Source organism: Gossypium hirsutum, chromosome D09 (assembly GCF_007990345.1).
Source record: "Gossypium hirsutum isolate 1008001.06 chromosome D09, Gossypium_hirsutum_v2.1, whole genome shotgun sequence".
Taxonomy (NCBI): domain Eukaryota; kingdom Viridiplantae; phylum Streptophyta; class Magnoliopsida; order Malvales; family Malvaceae; genus Gossypium; species Gossypium hirsutum.
In genome coordinates, this window is record NC_053445.1 from 49,630,467 (window position 1) to 49,653,563 (window position 23,097).

Genomic DNA, 23,097 nt, shown 5'->3' on the forward strand with positions numbered 1-23,097 from the left:
TACAAGTGGCATAATTCCTATCAAGGTAAAAAAAATTATTGGACCAAATTTAAACAATAAAATAAAGGAAAATAATTATCACCAACAACCTCTTCACCAATGACAAAAATATTATATTACAAGTATAAGAGTTTGAGTTTAATATCAAGTAATTCCGTTTTCCTATCCTAATTATTAAAAAATAATTCTTTTGGGTCAAATAATTTATTTTTATTATAAAATTATTAACTGAGTTTAAATCACAGGTTAATCGGAGACTAAATCAATTAAAAAATCGATATATTCTTTTTAAAATGATAATTAATATTAGAAAAAATATATGATACGCAAACAAAATTAAGGGTTGGCAAATGTCCTCCAATTTAGTACAAGATTAATGGAATACAAAAAGTGCTCTACCAATGTACCAAATACTAACTCTTAATATTATTATAATAATAATTTTATATAATATTTAAATAAAATAATTAAAACCACATATCAAATAATCAAACACTGTTTAATAAGATTTATATACAATTTTTTTTTTCATTTCACCTATAACCATTGTTCAATAAATTTTGTACTATAAATTTTCGATACATTTAATTTTCTATTGTAATTTGATATCTCTATTTCTTGAAATGTGTCTTTAAGACCAACTTATTTTAACTATTTTTGTCAAAAAATTGGTGTGATTTATACTTTTAAAATATATATGATGACATGGCATATATATCTAGACATTTTTATGCAATTGAATAAATTGATGTGGTTTGTACTTTAAAAATATATATATTTGTTGTCAAAATGTATTTGAATATTGTCACATTTTTTTAACAATCTTATTATAGTTTTTAATCGTATATACTTTCTTTTTTATATAATGCCTAGAACTATTCATAATCTCTTCTCAAAATGCGCTTCAATGCGCTTGAACCTACGTCCTCCTGCATTGGTAACAATGTCCATACAAATCTAACTAACACTCAATCAGCACAAGAATCTAATTTCTCGATAAAATTCATAAAAAACAATCTTCTTAGAACTAAAGAAATATAATTTAAAAAATAAAAAGGTTAAATTCGACAAAAATATATAATAAAAGAATCTTTGATATAATTTAATAAATATAATATATTACTGATGTTTTAATAGGATAGATCTCCTTATTTGATTGAAACCTAAATTAGATAGCATGGGTTGGAGCGGAAGGCAGCAATAAATGTCAACCTCTAATGTTATTATTTGCTGCCATTATTGAAAATTAATGAATGGTTGGTGGGAGATAATGGAGGGGGCTTTTATGCTTTCTAATCTTGGCTATGGTTTCTACAAGTGGAGTGTTATTAATTGGCTGTGGTTATGTTTTAATGAATTATTGAGATTAACGTGTTTTTGTTGATTAATAATAGTTTCATCTATTTTCAAGGTTTAACACATGGCCTCTTCTCAGTCTTTTGCTTGATTTAGCGGCTATTATTCTTTCTTACAAGCCACCACTCGATTTTCTTTTATAGGTGGAATGAATGTATCCATCGACCTATGAATTTGTAAACAATGATTTATATATTTAATCATAAAGTCAAATCAGATTATGATTACCCTCTCCTTACAAAAACAAATTATTCAAGTGTGCACCACTTCTGATGCTAAATTTATGTAGTCCATGACTTCACTTGTGGGATTGAATTGCAATTGGATTTTTTTTTTCTTGTACAGAAATATAGTATAGTAAAGAGGAAAGCATTGCCATGGGATTGAATTGCAAGTTTCTAAAACAGTAGCATTATGTTCATTGATAACATGAAAGATGGAGGATTGACATCAGATTTAAAGACCAACTAAACTACTCTGCATAACCAAAAAGAAAAACGTAAACAACAAAATGGAGTCAGTATCATCTTCTTATTTTATGGCATATGAGATGTGGGTCAAAATGGAGGGGCCATTTTAGACATTAGGAGGCGGCCAAATCTTGTCAAGTAATTCCTCGACTCGGTTCGCTTGATTAACGTATCCTTCGAGTCCAGCAGCCAGAAGCTGCATAGATGCAGGTCCCATAGCTGATGCAAGGCTTAATTGGTCCCACTTTGTGAGCTGAATGTAGAGAGAAATTATCAGTCAACTGTTTTCATGGTTTCATAAACAAAAAAAAAAAAAGGTGCTTAATCTTGATGGCTTCGAGATCACGGTTATAAAAAGGTACATGGTCTAATTCATAACCAAAATTGCAGCAAATAGCTGGTGAAGGAGCAAAGATTGGATGTGGTTGCAGTGACCATGGTCCAATGAATGGCTGTGAAAATGGTGAAGGAAATCATACAAAGGACGTTTAAAAGAAGTTGTTCCAATCAAGGGATCATGAGTAACCAAATTTATACATAGAAATCACTATATCAACATCGGAAGCCATGTCCATCTCTATATGTTTCATATTGTAAGACCACGAATGCAATGTCCTGGGGAAATCACTATATCAACATCGGTTGCATTTTGTCATTATAATATGCAGCAAGTTCCAGTTTCCATTTCCGTGGTTTTTTCGGTTTTGACAATTGAAAACATGGGAAAATAGCATACCTCTTCAGCAGTGAAATTGTGGTTGGCAGCAGACTGCGGGGAAAGCCTCCTAACGTAAGAGTACTTCTCATCAGGAGCAGTAACTGATTCTTTCAGTGACTGCAATATCTTCAACGGGGCAATGACATAATCAACCCTGAAAGGAATAAACCATACCACAGGTTTAAGAACCAAAAAAGAAGATCAATATTCGATTCTTAATTTGTAAGATTTCCATTCAAATAGATAATGGTGACATTTAGAGTCATATGATACCCCAGCAAACTGAATAAATCCTGCTTGTTTCGAACTGCTGCAGCCATAAGCTTTGATTTATGTCCATATTTGTGAATGTAGTTATAAGCTTTTGTCACCTGCAACAACAAACAACAGTACATCAATTTAAAACAACCTGTTGAATATACTACATAAAGTATAAAAAAGGAACACCTAGTTAATACAATTAAAAGAACAATCACTTATTTCCATTAGAAAGATCCTAAAAAGCTAAGTCTAAACTTCAATGCGCAACAGATAGACTATAATGCACTTCAGAGATCACAAGAACCAATGTGGCTGCTCAAAGAAACAATTGTTCAAGTTGCAATATTCAGCTGAAAATATATAAACCACAAGAAGCTAAAAGCCTACACTAAGAAATCAAAAGTTGTTCAACTAACCAGACCTAACCCGGGATCCTCTCCTCTTTGAATGGCAGCTTCAATCTCAGGGTCACCAGAATGATTGCGTGCCCAATCCTGACCAAAGACAAAATGTGTTTCAAGGTTTATAAAAGATCAAGGTCTACAGACGAATGTCACCAAAAGTTTTCCGGGGGGGAATACCCTAACACGGCCAACAAAAATCTGAATAACAGAAGCACCAGCTTGGGCAGCAGCTGCAGCTTGAGCAAAGCTGAAGTGACACACCAGAAAAAAGCAACAATTAGAAAAAGAAAGAAATGGAAAACATTTGTTTAGAAATTTCTTGAACTTTTATAATCAAGCAATATAAATTGTCAACATAATAATATACCTATAAACAAAAGTTAAATGTGTTTGTATACCCTCAGATTCAAGCAATCTTGAGGCTTCTATTCCCTGTATAACCAACAAGCAATAGCAAGAATCATTTAGCCTTTATGTACCGAGGCTATCAAAATCACTATCTTTAAAACCGAGTATATACACAATTGATCGAGATATTTACTTGCCAAGTTGAAGGAATTTTAAACAATAAGCGCTCAGGAGGAACATCAATCTCATTATACAACTTCAGTAAGTCGTGAACCTGCATATCCCAATAAGCTTTTAGCATCAGGCAGCATATCCGAAATAAAAGGGAATAAACTACTATAACATATAAAAGGAAAAAGAGGTGTGTTCAGTACCAACAAAGTGAAAAGTTTTTAAAGGCGACTTCGTTCATCGTATAAACCATGTTCTATTGAGGAGCATAGTGATCCATATAATACTTAGAATATAAGTATGTATAACACATATAGAGTCTTTCACTACATTTCTTATTTCAAAAGCTAAGAGAATAACCTCTTGTCAACATAAGACAAAAATTCAGGGGCAAGGAATAAATAGTTCATGTCATCAATGATAATATTCAATTAAAACTTTCAACATTGCTTCTTATGCATAAGACCTAATACAATTTTCGACAATTAAAATTGGCAATGGTTGTGATACCAAACAACAATCAATGGCAAAGAATAAAAATGGAGACATAAGAAGAGCCAGTACCCTCCTAATAATACCATGTGTATCATAAGCCCGACGTGCATCCACTTCGGTTGAAACTCGACCCGGAACTAGCTTTGCCAAGTCACCACCAACATTTACTAAAGCCTACACTTTATGAACAACCAAAAGTCAAACAAATTAATGATCTAATTCTAGTTTTCCCCCCTTCTTTGCCAATGCAAATGAATATTAGATAGCATAACACCAAAAATTCATGCATTATTACTTAATAATTCAGAGTATAAGAATACAAACCTTGTTAAAGAAACAAGACAACCTCAGTTCAGGATTGTCAAGCCTAGAACAAGTTGAATCCGCCAAGGCCATATCCACAGCATTCTAAACCAAAAATAAAAACTTAACTAGTTAATTTGTTATACATATAAAAGATTTTAAGATATAAATATATATATTCATATGACAATGCTTACTCTAAAAACGGTATCTGGAAGGCTCAATATACCCAACAGCAGTGAAGAACTAACAGTTGCAGCTGTTGGTGGAAACCTATATTCAATTTATTAGTATAAACAATTAGTCCTTTTAGAGTAAAAACATTCATTAAGATAAAGCCCAAAATTCCAAAACAAAACAATCTTTACTTTTCAAAATCATCAAAGATGACAGTGTCAGGAACTATCTCACTGAAAGTAGACACAGCATCCAATTCAGTTCTTAACCCTGAATATTCCCAAAGAAAAAAAATTTAAAAACAACCCAGAAATTAAAAACCGAAGAAACAACTAAAATGGTTACAGATTCAACCAAAACAATCGAAAAGGAAAAGGGAGGTAGATAACCAGTGTCGAGAGAAGAAGAGAAGCCCGAGGAAGCACGAATAGCTGGAAAAGATGCGTTGAATTTGACGAGTAGGCTGGAAGAAGAACACCCATTTGCAAATCCCAATCTTAATTTTGGTAGAGAAGAAGAGAGAAATGATGAAGGCGAAGATTGCAAGGAGAGTGACATGTTTTTTTTTCCTTTGTTTTCGTGTGTGTGAGAGAAAACAGGTGAAAGTTCTTTTAAGTTCGTTGCGGGATATTTTTAAATGGATAAGAGTTTTGCCAGGATGTATGCATTTTAGATTTTTGTAAGCTGATGGCCCCGTCCTGTCTGAATTACAATCTTCCAAATATCGGGTTATTTGTTTGGTTTGATTAGTTGGATTCATATTAAATTTGATTTTGCTTGGATTATTAATTGCTAAATATTAAAATTAATTATAAAATAATTATTTTCTTACATCTAAGTCTGAATTAAAAAAAAAGTTAAAAAAAATACCATATCTCATTGCCTACTGCAATGTGAAATTAGAAATTTCTCATGTCACACTTTAGTATACATGCAATAAAATTTCCTATAACTTTACTATTAACTCCTCGTTTTATGATTAAGTTACATCTTATCACATCTTAATAAGATTCTTCATGACAAATAGAATATATATAAAAAAAATACACATCATACTACTTATTTATACACATCATCAACACTATGTCAAAATCCTCTTAAAACTTTTTATTCTCTCCAAGCTCTCCAAAATCACCACTAACGACTCTTAACACACCATGTGATGTGAACCGCCTCTCATCTCTAACTTCACATATGATATCAACACTTTCTATAAGTTTTGTTAAATCCTTATTGCATCACCCAACGTTAAAGCTTAGTCTTTGGTCAAGCTTAATCTCATCAGACGCCTAAACTGGACACTTAGTCTCAGCCTTGCCAAGCACCACGTCACATGGAGTGGCAGTGGCTCCATGCAATCCTCTAAATATATGTATGTACGTATGTATATGAGAAAGAAAACATACCAGCATCTGTCAATCTATCACTCCCCTAGGCCTAATGGCATTTCGCTTAATCATCTCATTTCAACTCTAATAGTGCTCTTAGCGGATAGTTTGTCACCATACCCTCTACATTTATAGAGTAGAGTAGACCTAGCGTTCTCTTCTAAACTCAACTATAAAAGAAGAGCCATTTGTTATAACACTATCACCTATAGTATAAATCAATCCAACACCTTATGTAATTTATTAGTTATAACAAATTTCTTCTATGTGATGATAATATTGAAGTTCAAGTTTATGATTCGGATTTGCATAATTAATTTCTGTTTTGAAGATTGTTTCCCATGACTTCTAGAAGACTGCCATGAACAAAAATGGTACTTTTATCTTATATGTTACATATCCTGCTTTCCTTCTTAACTTCCTATTTAGGTCATGTTTTGGACAATAATTGGCAAGATTTGGATTTTCATCAGGACACTCGATTAACCACCTGTTGCTACTACCTGATTCATACTTGTAAGACCCCATGATTTAAATTTGTGTCCTTTCTCGTAAGCATCGGAGAAAAACACGTCTTTGAAAAATCGAACATACTTATGTCTAATAAATGCCCGGATCTCTCCGGAATCAGAATAACATTGTTTCTGCTCTCACGAATGAATCAAGGAGGTAAAAGGGGACAAGGGGTCACTATTACAGTACTGTGAGTCAAGAGGGCTGAAAAAGTTAAAAAGCCTTTTAAGGGAAAGAAATAAAACACAAATTTATTCGAAGTGAAACAACTAAAATGTAGCAGATTTCGAAGAAACAATAATGGAGCTGATGGAGATTATGTGATTGCTAACTCCCATTATCTGTGTATTTTTGGATCAGAATGCTGGAACTGGAGAGCTGTTCATAAGAATTTCTCTTCTTTCAAACATGGTTAATTTGGCTCAAGGGTAATCTTTCATCCCCATCTAATAATTGCAGAACCCCATGTTAAACCTGCACCAAAACCTGCAGCTGCAATTGTATGGCCTGGCTTCACCTTTCCGCTTCGGACGGCTTCATCCAATGCCAAAGGAATAGATGCGGCACTCGTATTACCATAATTCGCCAAATTTGATATGACTTTTTCCTGGGGGAAGTCTAACCGTGTTGCGACTGCATCAATAATCCTCTGGTTTGCCTGCATTAATCAAATCCATCAGATAACCATTATAACCAACAGTATTCAAGAAAACTTCAATGGTTGCTGACGTGTAAGGGTAATGGCTGGAATCAATTGTATCCTAAATCATATACCTGATGGAGCAATAACCAGTCAACATTGCCTGAAACAAGACCAGCTTTTTCCAAGGCAGACTCGATCGATTGTGGTACACATCGCACAGCAAAGCGAAAAACTTCTTTGCCATTCATCTGTATGCAGGAATAAGAGGATTTTTTTGGAGGGAAATCTAATGCTGAACCATTTGAACCCAACAGCTCATCAGTTTCATTATCATTTATGGGGGCACCAAGATGTCTGCAACAGGATTGACAGCTCTGTCAAATTCCTTAAGAGGAAGCAATAAAGTATTTGTTTAGTACTTTAGTTATATAACATGAGACTATGAGAGGCACTTACCTTCCACCCTCACCATCACTATGCAAGTCAAAGCTTAATAAACCATCCTCCTCGGCATCGCAGGCCTACGGAATCGTTTGAATGACAAATCATATCATGTTTTGTTGTAAAAAATATATTATACACACAAGAAAGTTACCCTAGACCCATTAGTATGTAATAATGTCTTAGGTAGTTCAATCTCTAATATATGGTTCCTCCACCAAGGCTACAAGTGTCTGGTTTTTAACAAACCAAATATAAGGTGAAAGACAATTCTCCACAAAGATTTATGATTTCAACATTAGTCTGCATGATTATTGTAAGAACCTACATTGTATGCACAATGCCATGAAATCTGGCCCTACTTTATATCTAATTATGTTCAACCAGCCACTCAGATACATCTACTCCCAAAATTTATATCTAATTATGTTCATATATTTTGAGAATGTAAGATGACAGCACCTTAATACAGGTGCTTCCGATCCCGTACTTTCTGTCCTCATATGCATGTAGACTTATTATTACCACTGGTAGACAGAAATACTACATATGCATGCACATACATAAATCAGATTGACATTACAAAGAATGAAGAGGCATTGCCTTCAGGCTGAACTATAAATTAAATGACCATTGCATCTTCCAAGAAAGAGTTATCTTAAGAAAAGGAGTGTATTACCTGAACTAGTACAGCACCTGCTGCATCCCCAAAGAGGATACATGTCCCTCTATCAGTCCAATCAACAAATCGAGAAAGACCATCAGCACCGATCACCAACACATTACGAAACCCACCTCCTGTAATTCACAAATGTAAAAATGTTTGATTGTATAGCTTTAAATAGACATGACCAAAACCTCCTTGCTGTGAAGTAAACAAATTTATTACCCCTAATGTGACTAGCAGCTGAGATCAGACCCAGCACAAATCCGCTACAAGCAGCTGTAATATCATAAGCTAAAGGAGAATTTCTGCAGCCAAGCTCTCTTTGGATCTGACAGGTTAAATAATGGTTGCCACACAACAAGGTACAAATTACTATTTGATAAAACATACACAAATGACTGTTCAAACAAGCACATATGCGGTGTCTGAATATAGAGAAAAGAATATAAAAACATGCTATTATTTGTGCCAGTAAACACAAAATGTTTTCTTCACATTGGGAAATAAATGTTAACCTAGTCGCCTATACCTGTGGAGCAGAACCAAAAATATCTTCTGGAGTAGATGTGCACATCAAGATTAGGTCAAGATCGTTAGGATCAAAATCTGCCATTTCAAGAGCTTTCCGTGCCGCTTCAACTGCTAGCTTTTTCAAACTTTCCTTTCCTGTAAGAGCAATTGTCAATAAGAATCTCCACACTGGACCACGGTGAAACGACGATGACAATATATATAAGGGATGTAAGCTTTCCATCTTTTGCTAAAGAAAATGACGCATGTGATGCAACACTTAAGCTGCGCCAAATGATGTCTTATTGTAAAGGGAAAATGCTCTATCAACTTTTTTTTCAACCTCTTAAGAAATGGCAAGCTTAATAGACTGTATTCAAAACCAATTAAACTCCAAGCTTAATAGGCTGTATTCAAAACCGATTAAACTCAGTATATCGAGTCTGGGGCTTTCTAACTGGAGCATCTGTTCACATGATTTAAGATAAAAATTTTAATCACATCAATGGATATTTGACACAAGCAGTAAATGCCAGCTAAATAGTCAACAAATATTCTACACATAGTACTAGTATGGAGTGTATTCTGACCTGACATTACCCGTCGATTTCGTATTCCAGTGCGGACAGAGATCCATTCATCAGATGTATCAACTATTTTCGAAAGATCATCATTGGAAACTGAAAGAGATGGCACTGCTGACCCGCAGCCAACTAACTTACAGCCTTTACTGACAAGCCTGTATTTTCCCGAAGTACAATTAAATCAGGAAAACCATTAACCTTCAATAAGTAGTAAATCAACAAATGAAAACAAGGCTGCATCCCAATTCTGAAGGCCAGATTAATATTGTTTTTCACCAGTTAAGTGCTCACTGACTAATGTTGAATTATCAATCACTAAGATGGCCTCCTGGAGACAACAAAAACGGATTCATTGCATCCAGCAACTAACAAACATGAAGTATCTGAATGGTGACCATATTAATCTTGAGCTCTTGATACAAGCAAGCAAAGCATGTAGGTATTAGCATACGAAAGTCATCTCTAGTCTAATGGAACTAACTCCAAGAGATTTCCTTTACTCTCATTTTATAGTCCAAAAGAAAGCTTTCTTATATCATTTATATCCATGAACAAATATTAACCGATACCATATCAGTGTCAAAATCAGTACAATAAATGATTCTATGTACGTTGAGACCGAGGTTCTTTAACTGCTTATTCAGCTCATACCAAATCCATCATTAACTTTTCAAGCCTCAGTGGTAATCCAAACGCAAGAAACACACTAATGGGCATTGCAACCAAATGAGATCCTAATCTTTCAACCATTCAAATTTAATTGAGTTAATTACCCTGTACATAAGCTAAAAAGCACATGCATGAAGCAAAAAACCCCTTTCATCAAATTTATAAATTAAATGCATCGTCTTTGTTCAACCCACATAATTCTCGCGAGTGCAAGAACACTTCAGCTTTCAACTTCACAAGAACTACAAGAAGAAAACTATGAAATCCCAATAAAATTAATACCAATAGTAAGCCAAAATTTCTTCTTTCTTGGACAAATCATGCACATCAACTCAACTACTGGTACTCAATTCCAGTCAACCAAGAAATTATATATACATAAAAAAAAAGCACAAGATATTTACTTGGGCATTCGAGATTCAGAAGGGGAAACATGCTTCTCTGCACCTTCAATGGCACTTGAGCACACTACCCTCCTCGAGATTCCAGCAGAGAAGCAAAACCCAGATCGAGAAACGCCTATTGAAGGCTGAATCTTGCTCCTCAGCCTTGGAACTGAAGGCGTGAAAAACCCAGATGCATTGGCCATTTACACTCAACAATACCAAAAAATTAAAATGAAGTAAACAATAAACACTCTTTAAAACAGCAGAAAGGAAAATTTTTGGGAACTTCGTTTGCCTAAAGAATGAAAAAGAAAAAAATACAAGTAAAACAAATTTCAGATAAGAATCGATAAGTTCATGCAAAACTTGAGCTAAAACAAATGTTCAATTTCAGGGTTTTTTTTGTTTGTTTGTTTGTTTGGTAAAGATCTTCGGAGGGACCGAAGATGAAAGTAAACGAAAAAGTTTGGCGATATTGCCAACACAATATTGAGGAAACTACAATGCTACTCTTAATTTCTTTCACTGTAATAACATGCAATGAGCTTTCACCATTGTTTTATTTGCTGCATATCCAATCCAAATGTTGGGATTGTTTTGTTTGGGCAGATAAACACAGTGGGCGCTTAACAAGATTGAACTTTGGGCTGGTTTATGGTGTTCTGAGCGTACGTGGCAAATGCCCATTAGCTGATACTTCGTGAATTACAAGGTTCGGATTGCCAAGATTAATGGTTGAAATAAGCTTCAAATTAACAAAGTCTCATACTATAGAATCAGTTGGCAAAGTCTTTATTCAAATTAGGCAACATAGTTTGTTCGGCCGATTTCTGGTATGACAACAAATTAAATTAAAAAACTAGGTTACGGAGAAAATGTAACAGTACGTGTAGAAATGGGTAACATAATAACATTCGTTATCTTATTAAATAAATGAGTAATTGAAAGATTATTTAAATAATAGTAAAGTTAGAGGCGAATCTAGAGGGGCTAGCACGGCCCAGTCCTCTTAAAATAGAAAATTTACTATTTTAGTCTTTTTAAAATTTTAAAATTTTAATTTAATTTTTTAAAAATTATATTTTTACTATCATAAAAATTACAAATTAATTTTGACTTTCCTAAAAAATTTTCTAGCTTCGCCATTGAGTAAAGTTACTAATTGAGTTTTAGTTTAATTGACACTATTGCAGGTGAGGAACTATGGATAATTTTAAGTATTGTATAAAAGATGATAATAAATTTTGCAAATAATTAGAATGAAGCTGTGTAGATCATTGAGTAAATTGGTTGGGGTAGGGCACAAAATATTATGTCAATAGAGCCTGAAATGAACTTTAGACCATTGTTTGCCAAAGTACCATGGAGCAGAATATCTGGCTCACCCTTTGTGTACCCTAGCATTCTTTTATTGTTTGGTTGGGTACTAATGACAGGTTGCGAGCCTGGGAATTCAATTGTGATGCTGGATGTTTGTCATGCCAGACTGGGGAAGAATCTCGAGATCATTTATTTGTGGAATTCTTTTATGCAAGGAAAATTTGGAAAGGTGTTGTACAGCTCTGCGGCCTTCAAAGCGAACCAGATATTTGGGAACAAGAGCAGCATTTGCTTATTTCAAAGCTGAAAGGCTGTAAAACTCTCATTACGATTATCCTTAAATTAGTGTGGAATGCCCATTTATACTAGGTTTAGGGTGAGTTTGGATGGGCGGTGCGTTTACCTGCAGTTAGTGTAAAAACAGCGGTGGCGGTGAGATTAGATACTGTAGCGTGAGACAAAAAGTAAATTAAACGTACCGCACCGCACCCAATCGCCAATCCGAACTTACCCTTAGCAGAAAATGTCACGCCACGCCACATTTATGTGAGATAGAATTTCAGGCTAGGGATTAAAATCAAACAAGTTATGTAACGATCTAATTTTTAATGGTGTTAAAAAATGTGGTTTTGAAATCCCATTTTTATAAATTGAATTTGTAAATATAAAATAAAAATACTTAATATAAAAATATGTTGAAGTTCGGTTAACTAATTTAACCAAATAGATAATTAATTAAAATTTAGAGACTAAATTATAAAAGTTCAATTATTATAGAATTTTAATTAAGAAAATGTATGAAGACCTGGATAGCAATTTCCTAAACAGCCTAACTGGTTATTAAATCATTGGTTTTCTTAGTGAAGTATGATCATGACTGCCATTAACTTAATTAATAATGGTTAAGGAATAAAAATGATAGATTAATTAACTTAATTAAGTTTAATTATTTCATAATCTAACTATATATATATATATATAAGTGAAAATGTGTGGACAGATAAAAGATGCATTCATCTTCTTCCTCCACCATTTTCATTAAAGAAAGAAAGCAAACTAAAGTTCAACATTCGGACATTAAAAATCAAGTAATGTTTCAAGTCATTTTCATTATTTTTTTTTATAGATTCTTCGTTATGGGAGCTTGAATTAATTAGTCTATGCATCAATTTGTTCAATTAGCTAATATTTAGCAAGTCGGCATTAGAGAGGAATTGATGATTTAGGGCTTAATTTGAAGGAATTGATAGTTAATAGGCTTTGATGGTGAAATGACTAAATTGTATTGTTTGTTAACTTTCTAGCATTAGGGACCAAATTGAAAACTTGTCATGAAAGTATACTATGAATAGAAAGTATAATGTCTCTAATGAAAGAATGTGAAATCAGATTTTGATTGGATGCAAGATATTGAAAGATATGTATGTCCCAAGTATAGGGACTAAGTTGAATAAAATGCAAAATATGTATGACTTTGTATTTAAACGTGAATTAGATGAAATATGATATTGTTTTATTATTGAATTATCTTACATAGCTAAAGACGGCGTCAGACTGTCATGAGAGAAAATAAAGTTGAGGGTCGTTGGCAAGTAGTTGAATTATCAGTCCGTACGTTTATGATTTGAGATTGTTACATTTGTATTCATATTCCTATTAATTGCATGATTGAGTATCGAGGTAAGTATATAATTGTTGTATGAATTAATTGGTTGTGGTTGATGTTGAATATCGTGAAATTGGACCAATTTGAATAAAGTAGAGAATATCATGATACTAATGATACATGATATGTAAAATGAAAATAGATTGAAATATGCTATATGATATAAGATATATAGAAATTGATAATGAAACGGAATGAGATTATAATATATGAATAATTAATGCCCACGTAAACTTAGGAAAAAAGTTAGGATACATTTAGCATGTCAATTGGGTCATATGCACAATTTTATATGGGTTTGTTGACGATGTGGAGATTATGATGTGTAATTCAGGATCTAGCATTTGTTGTGAATCATTGAATATTCATTGTCTCTCCGAAGACCTTAGTATGGTGGAAGGATGAATTTGCACAGGTATATGCATTTGTTGTGTATAGGCTTGGCAATTCAATGCTTTGGTGTGGTGAAGTTATACTCACATGAGCTATCTTGGTGTGGTATAGTTCACTTGCGTGTCTGAATCTTTTTTTACTAAGCCTTGACCTTAGTGTTTTATTTTTCTGGGTTTTTTAATTTTTGTTTGTTGCTTGTTTTTGGGCCTGTTTGGGCTTAATATTTCATCAATCTCTGTGGTTATATTATTTTGATGTAGATTTGGAGACCTTAAGGTAGATGGAATTATATAAAGTTATTCGTCGAAATCAGATAAATAGCTAAAACTTCAATTTATGGTGATGCTCTCTCTCCCAAATTCACAGGTAGAAGGACCAGTTGTGAATCTTCTTTTGTTTTTAGGGATGATCTCTATGGCTTTTGCCATTATAATGACTTGTTGTCTCTGTTTTCCGGTTTGGGAGTTTATGTACCTTGTTGTTTGATGAAATGGAAACCCTTTTTTTATAAAAAAAAAAAAATCTTTCGATTGTTGACAACCGATTGTTTGTTAGGTGCGTTAGAACATTACTAATGAATCATCATCGTAATAGAACAAATTGTTTTAGGTATTTGTTTAAAACATTAAATAAGCATGTCTTATTTTAATTTTAACATATTTTAAAAAAACCATATTATGTTATCATTAGTAAATAAAATATAAAGATTTGGATGGGTTCATTCGGACTGACCTGATTATTACATTGTAGGCTATGATTCAGTTCAACGAAAAAAATTCAAGGGTGTCCTGAAGTTTTTCTACCGGGTTTCCTGTTTTTTAATTTTTGTTGATTTCAGATGATTTTGTTTTTGATTAAAGCTGCACTCTGATTTTGGTTTTAGTTTATGGAAATAACGGTTTTACCTTTCAAAAAAAAAAAAGTATACATTGCATTTTATTCGTAAGAACAACTACTCATGTAACCTTTTCTATCTAATCACATCACCCATAATCCATCACCTGTAAAAGGATCCTCCACCCTCTAAAGTGGCATAGCATTCGGTTTCTTTCCAAAACTCTCCTTCTGCAACTATTAGCATCATAACCACGTTATGAACCACGTTCAACCATCAACCCAGCTCAAGTCCCCTTTTCTTTTCTTTGTTAAATGGCAATGTTTATTATAGGTACTTACCCTCTTTAACACCATGAAAATATGGTAGGCAAAGTTAAGGACTTTCCAAATGACATTTTTCAGATGCGCGCTTCAACAAGATGATGACTTTCAATAACGAAGCCAGGTGAATCGAGTCCCAAATTTCGAATTCACTGAAAGAAAGTTGCGAATATATAGAATAACCTTTACTGTCATGTATTAAGATTCTGAATAATTTTTTTTCCGAAGACCTTCACACCCACAACGGAAACACCGAGAACGGAACGAATGAGCTAATGTCATCCTTACACAAGTCCGTCACAAGATGATTAAAGAAGGTGACCCTACGTTACTATGCTATGATAAAAATCGAAATTTACAATTGAAGATTAATATTTTGATGACTTCCCAACTTCAGAAATAACGATTCCTTGCAATAATGAAGTAAAACATGCTCATTGGATAGTTTAGTCAATTACATCTCGATATCTAATATTTAAAGTGGAGTGTACTAAGCTTATCAATTCAGCCGGTGCAGCTATATATGGTATATCTGGCACTGACCAGATTTAATGTGTTATTAGACACATTTCTGGTGAGGTTGAGAGATTTTGGGGTATACATTTCAGTTTGACACATTTGTCGAGGATTAGGACCACTGAACCGAAGTTGGCTTATGGAGATCCGAGTTACATGTATGTCTGTGTCAAATTTTACTTCGCTGCTACTCAATTCTTCATCTTCATTATCAAATTGCAGAAAAGCAATACATTTGCCCAAACTAGAAGTCATGAAATCGCCATTAACTTTTTGCCGCTTCCTCATTACGTAAGCCTTGATTATTCAAGCTTAAAATATAAACATTATGAACCATTTAAGATTTTATCCATGTGGGATAATACTTACTTTAACATCCATACTAAGAACCCGTCACAGTAAAACACTCTTTTCATCACCAAGTTAGCTGTCTGCTTCTTTTTTTGTGCTTTAAAAGGACCTCGTATAACTTGAGAATAAAGTAATTAATCGAATTAATTGGTATTTAAGAATCCTATCAATAAATAGTAAAAAAAAATTCAACTTGACTTTTAAGAATTTGAATAGCCTAAATTTAGATATTAGGTTCATAATAGCGTCAAATAAAAACTTTTATTAAATTTGTAGATTTTATATCTGAATTATATATCGCACTCCACTTGTACGGAGGAGGTTAGAACTTTTGCAAGCAAACTTTTTCTACCAAGATTTAGTAGGTTTGAAATTGAATAGTAACATTCAAATATCATATAAACTAATCAAATTCAATTGCGCAATCATACATGGTCTTACCAACACAATAAACAAATTAAGAACTTTGTGATCGAGAGAGAAAATTGCATGTGTAGTGAGTGGATTGAGTCTTAACTTAATTGTCATGAGCGTTGTTGTTAATGCAGGATGACATGGATTCGAGCGTGCTGAAACATATTATCCTCCTATTTATGAGTTGGGGAGAGACTATGGGTAGTTCTAGGTATTGTGTCAAAAAGAGCAAATATGATCATAACCTATAATAAGATTATGCTAAGAAAAATAGCTTAAAGTTTGAATCATAATATGATATTAATAAAAATATAAAATTAACAAAAGAAAATAAATTTAACGGAAGTTTTTTACTTGTAAAAAACTCATGAGCATTAACCATCATTATGAGAGTTAGATTTAAGTAAATAGTTAAAATTCAACAATAATTGAACTCAACACTCATGAATGCAAGTTTTTATGAAAGTATTTATTAGAGTTAATTTCACGGTAAATGAAAAAAATTTAAATATATATAAGCTTGACACCCACGAATGTCAAAGCTTAGTAGAATGCATTTATTAGGATAGATTTAGGAAATGATGAAAACTTTAACAAAAGAGGAACTCGACAATTACTGATGTCAAGGTTTTTTTGCATTTATTAAGGTTTAACTCCTAACTATAAAATTAATTTCATACGGCTTAAATATTGTAATTAACTTGATACTTGTGATTGTCGAAATTAATCAATCATTGCATAATTAGTACTTTAATTTTATTGGTGCAATGAAAACTTTGCTAGTATATTTTACAACATAAATATTGAAGTAGTCCTAAAAATGATATTTGGAGATATCATAAGAAATAATAATAATTGCTATATTGTAATCCAAAAGCCTAAAATTAACTAAGATTTTCTAAGATATATTAACATATCAAAATTTTAGCAATAATATAATCATGCAAATGTTAAGATTATGTAGAAAATGATAAAAATTTACTCATCCAAAACTAATTTGTTTGTAGTTAATTTTAAGAATTTTTGACCACTTTTTATGTTCATCTGTTATTTTAATTTGTTATTTATCAAGAATGTATCAAATATACCCGTAGAGGATAAAAGAAAGCAAGACTTTGTTCTTTAGTATCGTTCCTTTCGCTATGTTAAATTTCATGTACACTATTTTAACAATGAAACAAGGAACTGGATTAGTATAGATTTTTTTATTTGGAATGCATTAATAAATTTATTAATAGAAAAAAAATTATAATTTTGTCAATAAATAATTACACTTTGATATCGAGAGTGTAGGTCAAGTCTCTAATGGAGTGTTAATTTAGTTTCTGTTGAGGGGATTAACTCTTTTGAAAGAAGTTTTTGGAATGTTGACGTCTTCGAGGACGTCGACCCAATCCTTCAACAATGAAAAGTATTGTCCCTTAGAGGAGGGTTTTGTCCCCCCCTTCATAGAGAGTCGTGTACAATTCACGGAGGGGAGCACCTCGACGTACGGTCACTCACCAAGAGGTGACGTAAACATCTCGTCCTTGGTGGGATTCAATCCCCTGACTTATGGAATAGGTCATTATTGGGGTAAATGGTACCACTTTCGGACAATACGTTTTGTTGTTGAGGGACTGGATCGACGTTCTTGAAGGCAACACTTCGAAGACTTTTCTCAGAGAAACCGATCTGTCCTCAATAGTTTTGTGCAATTCACATATATAGAGACTAAGTTAAAATCTAGAAATAAAAATTAATTCAACTTTGAATTTTGAGTTGAGCTTTGAGATTAATTTGACAAGAAATTAATTGTAATTCATGCCATAAAAATCAGGGAAAAAGGAATGAAAATCTGATGTCCCTTGAGCTAAAGGGACACCTCAGAATTTAGCAGATTCAAAAAAAAAAAGAGCCTGGGATCGATATTTTATGATGTGGGTGGGCACATGTGGTGGTGGTGAGAGGCAAAGTTTAATGTTTGAAATGATATAAATTATGAGATAGAGAGAGCATCCATCACCGTCCATAAGTATGCAAAGACATCAACTGCCCCGATGGGGGGGGGGGCTTGGAGATGGCCGGGGCCGCTTGTTAGTGCTCCAATGAGTTGTTTTCCCAACTGGAGGTTTTTGGTTATCACCATTGAAGAAAACTGTTCAATGTTTAGTCCTTGAGAAACATGGATTTGATTGAAACTTGTTGCTTTCTTTCCATTTTCCAACCCACCTAATTCAAACCTTCAATGGGATCCCATAATTATATACCATTGGTTTTCTTTTACATTATCCAGACAATGATTGATCTTTAAATATTCTTGAGTTGAAATATAAATTTTTTTTCCCTTCTTCATTCTTTGTATTGATTCAAATTTTCTCTCAAAAGTATTTGTAATTAAGGGTTAAATTACAAAAGTTTCCACAAAAGAAATTTTACATTCGGCCACCAATTTTATATAACATGATCAAGTCACATCCTATCATATCCTAATAAGATTCAATTGTTTTATAACCACTAACGACTCTCGACACATTATGTGAATCACCTTCTTTAATATTTTATATCTAACAAATTAAATTATTTTATTTAAACATGATCTAAGCAGTCACTTTTACCCTCCTTAGCAGAACAACAATATTCCGACCCTTATCTTTCACAAGTACCTTAAAAGAGAAGAATTTTGTGCATATACCATTTTTTTAATTAACGAATGTACTTTATTAGAAAACCATTTAATTGTTTTACTTAAGAACTAATGGCCCTTACCTTTTCCATATTATTTTAAACTTCTCGAAAAATAATTATTATATAAATCAGTTGAATCAAATTTTAATTCATTTTTTCCTTTTACGTCAAGCCCATGCTAGTTGCCAACATGCATGAATATTTTAGTCAAAAACATCATATGCAAAAAAAAAAAGAGTTTGAAGTTGAAAAACCACAGTTGGGTTAGGCAAAAACAGAACTCTATCACGTGACTGTTAGTTCAGAAGCTTTTTGAATCACTTGGTCGACAGACAACCAAGAACAGATAAGGCAAAAAAGAAGAGCTTAATTTCTTGCAATTATGTACATACATATATAAGCAATATAGATTATTATAAATTAGAGTACACCATCCCATAAAGCTTGGAAATGATGATCTCGCTTTTTGCTCCCCACAAGATGTACTTATAAATTAAAGGTTAATTTATACTTTTGTTTATATCAAGATGCTCACGTAAACCAATATCTATACCAAGAATTTAATAACAATTTTTTCTCTGAAAATGCCGTTTAATCTCAACCCTAACCCACTGCCACAATTCTTGCTTTTGCTTTTCTCAAGTTTTTATTTTTAAATTCCAACCTTTGATTCAACCGTGTATCAGTATTTCTTGAAAAAGTATTATGTATTTTTTTTATAGAATTTGACCTTTTAAAAAGTTGAATACCACAACATCCCGTATAGTTTATTAATTTCATAAAAGAAAAAGGAAAAAACGTTTAATTCTAGTGCATGTTTATTCATATATATAATTTGAAATTAATTAATAATAATACATAAAATATTAATGATATTAAAATAGAAAATTAAATTAAATTGTGAGTAAAACAAAATTTAAACACGTAAATATATTAAATTAAAAAATACTAAATACACTATAATTATTTATCCAAATCATCAATCTTAATTAGTGATAACATGTTAATTGCAATTAATTTCTTTAAAATAAAATTTTAGTTGAGTGATAAAATTTGTAAATGACATAAGTTTAAATCTCACCACGTGGATTATATTTTTTAAAAATTTAAATTACCTTCAAATAATATAAAATTTAAATAAAATTATCAAAAACCCTAATTAAAATGCATGTGGATCCCGACCAAATTAGGTTAAAAGCCTTAATTATTTTTAAAAATCTTTTGCATGAAACAAACAAACTTGCCCATTTCAATCAGTGAAAAAAAGCAAAAGGAAGCTGTGCCTTTCCACAACAATGAAATGAAAATCAACACTAAATTACATTCATCTTTTTTCAAAAGCATAGAACAAAAAGGATAAGATAAAAAGGAGATAATACACTTTTATATGTATACATCAAAAACAAGATGCAAAGTGGGGTTTAGACATTTTAGTGACATTCGAAAGTGTATAAAAGCTAAACACTTTTGCTTACTTAGAAGAAGCGACTTGCGATTGCGATAGGACAATGTTAATTCTATACCCTCTCAATTAAAAAAAATCCTACCCCTAAATCCGCCCTGGGCACACATGAACTGGGGAGTTAACATACCCTAACATAGATATTATCTATATATTTGGTCTCTCAAAGACTTGACACCATTACTTTTTAGGGTTTGTCTGTTTGTGATTTTTTTTATTTGATTTGATTGAATTTGTTTTCCTTAGCTCCTTTGCTTCATCTTAATACTGTTTTATTTTTTTATTCAACTATTTCCTTTGTTTATTCTTTGCTTTTTCATATAGAGATATATGTATAAAGATAAAAGGTTATTTCTCCGTTTGATCCATTTGCTTCGAATCTTAAATAGTTATTTAAGCTTGAAATTGAAATTTCCATGTGAATTTCAACATACATCCTCTTTTTCCTAAATTTGTTTATCCTCTCATCCTCTTCCCAATAATTGTATAAGAAAGAAAACAAATCAATCATAGAAATGTATATGGTCTGTCTCAATGATTAGCTTAAAATATGAAAATAAAGGTGATGAAATTATAAGCTAAGCATTAAGATTTTGTAATAATTGTTGATTGTTATAGTACTCGTCATTACCGATTCATTACCCGATTGAGTCTCGACCTGTAGCATGTATGGCTCACGTTTTGGGTTCGCATGTGATGTGTTCACGTCCTTTCATGAGCTCGCACCACCATGTATGCAAACTCACACATAAAAAATATATGTTAACATTAAAATAGTGTATATATTAGCATACATGGGATCTACCTACAATAGACACACAAAACCCCTCAATAATAATGAATAAATGTGAAATGGTGGTAAATTGTGCATTGAACCATGGCTTCTAGGAGGAAAACTGGGCTAATGCCTTTTTGAGATCTTTGCTTGAGAGAGAACTTTCTATGCTACGGAACCTTCTTGGTATGTTGGACAACATCGTCCTTTATCCGTATGTCAATGATAAGATCACTTGAGTGTATGTTTGTTAGTAATTGTGTTTTTTAGCTTAGCTATTTTCCTCATTAATTAGTTTTATATATTAATTTAATATAATATTAGAAGTGTAGGATGGGAGTTGATCGGTTTGAATTCGTATTAAACGAGTGTTTGAAAAAAAACGTTAACTACTACTTCATACGAGTTAAGATAAATAAAAATTTCACATGATTTTTTGATATTCATTGTATTATTATCTTCATTATCTTTACATGAAAAACAAAATAAGTAACAAATATTAGCTCACTAATTACCTAAGGTTTAACTAATATTAAGTTATATTACATGGATAATTGGTTGTAATGCAGAAGACAACATATATTAGTAGGTAATCTAAATGGGTAGTAGTTCATGAGGTCAAATTATGCAAGTAATTCAAATAATTAGGACAATTATGTTGTTTATGTGTCTAATTCGGAACATAGCTTGTCTTGGCTATTAAAGCTAGATATTGACTTCTAAAAATATAAAGATTGATGTGATTGTTTAGATTGACGATACATCCCATATGACCCATATTCAATTTTTTTCTAAATTAGCTTATAAAATAATTCACTTGTGGTGTTCATAGTGTCACTTGCCTAAATCTTAAATAAGTAAATGACCATGTGTGCACAACTTACTTATGTACTTTGATATATTGAAAACCTATGTACCTCGATATAAAATTTAAATTTAAATTTAAATTTTATTATAAAAATATATAAAATATCAATTAAAATATAAATTTTATTATTTTATTATTTTTAAATAGTGAAGTGGACTTTTTAAACAGGCCGAACCAGGCCAAAAATGGACTTAAAACGTAATTTTTTTTAAATTTGAGCATTAATCCAATCCAACCTAATCGATAAACATCTCTATTTTGATACCCTTATTGATATTGCCACTAACTCTATATTCCAAGAGCGCACAAAACATATAGAAAGTGATTGCACTTTTGTGAGCAACAAAGTTAACAATGAGGTTAATTTACATAAATAATATAAAAAAATTAATTTCTAAATGGATTGTCAGTGAAATTAATTACAAAACACTTTTTTTACTGTACTTTTAATCCAAAAGCCAAGTATTCTCCATTACTTTTGGAATGTGTTTGAGTAAGGGATTTACAGAAGAGATTTTATTTGTATCAAGATTTTTAATATTCTAAAAGTTAATATACTTGTTTAGTTAATTAAATTGGAGAATTTTGCGTAATTTCAAGAAAAAAGTTTAACTCCTCAATTTTATTTTTCAAATTTTACCTAAAAATGTAACTTTTCAAGATTTCTCATAATCTCTTAATGAAAAGTATTCTGAGTTGAATCATTTTATTTTACTCCAATAATAAGTATTTTATCCATGCATACACAATAAGAAAAGATAAGATTAGTTTCATAAAGTTTTTGTATTCTTCATTTATTTGAAATTTAATCATCATATTTTTATTTTTAGAAATTTAGTCTCTATATTTTTTAAATTTAAAAATTTATGTTTGTTAACGCTGTTAGAATTTTTTTATCTTGGTGTGGCATTTTGAAAAAAATAAAATAAATTTAGTATTCATGTAACAACAAATTAACATTGTAAGAAATCTGAATATAATAAAAAAATTTTAACGGTGCTAA

At 32.0% G+C, this 23,097-nt stretch overlaps 2 protein-coding genes across 2 annotated transcripts; both read right to left on the bottom strand.

The window, feature by feature from the left end:
- Positions 1–1,714: 1,714 nt before the first annotated feature.
- On the bottom strand, positions 1,715–5,402 carry LOC107890651 (transaldolase). Its single transcript, XM_016815178.2, has 12 exons — positions 5,093–5,402; positions 4,895–4,973; positions 4,724–4,799; positions 4,548–4,631; positions 4,293–4,397; positions 3,751–3,831; positions 3,577–3,641; positions 3,387–3,456; positions 3,222–3,299; positions 2,818–2,915; positions 2,563–2,698; positions 1,715–2,079 (listed from the first exon to the last, which is right to left on the bottom strand). Exons 1-12 carry the CDS (start codon positions 5,259–5,261, stop codon positions 1,933–1,935), a joined length of 1,188 nt encoding a protein of 395 aa, XP_016670667.1. The 5' UTR covers positions 5,262–5,402; the 3' UTR covers positions 1,715–1,932.
- Positions 5,403–6,746: 1,344 nt separating this feature from the next.
- LOC107890650 (3-oxoacyl-[acyl-carrier-protein] synthase III, chloroplastic-like) lies at positions 6,747–10,961 on the bottom strand. Its single transcript, NM_001326773.1, is given in 8 exon segments — positions 6,747–7,262; positions 7,379–7,601; positions 7,704–7,768; positions 8,368–8,486; positions 8,578–8,683; positions 8,885–9,021; positions 9,456–9,604; positions 10,523–10,961. Coding segments are annotated over 8 exon segments (1,206 nt in total). The 5' UTR covers positions 10,708–10,961; the 3' UTR covers positions 6,747–7,040.
- Positions 10,962–23,097: the final 12,136 nt, after the last annotated feature.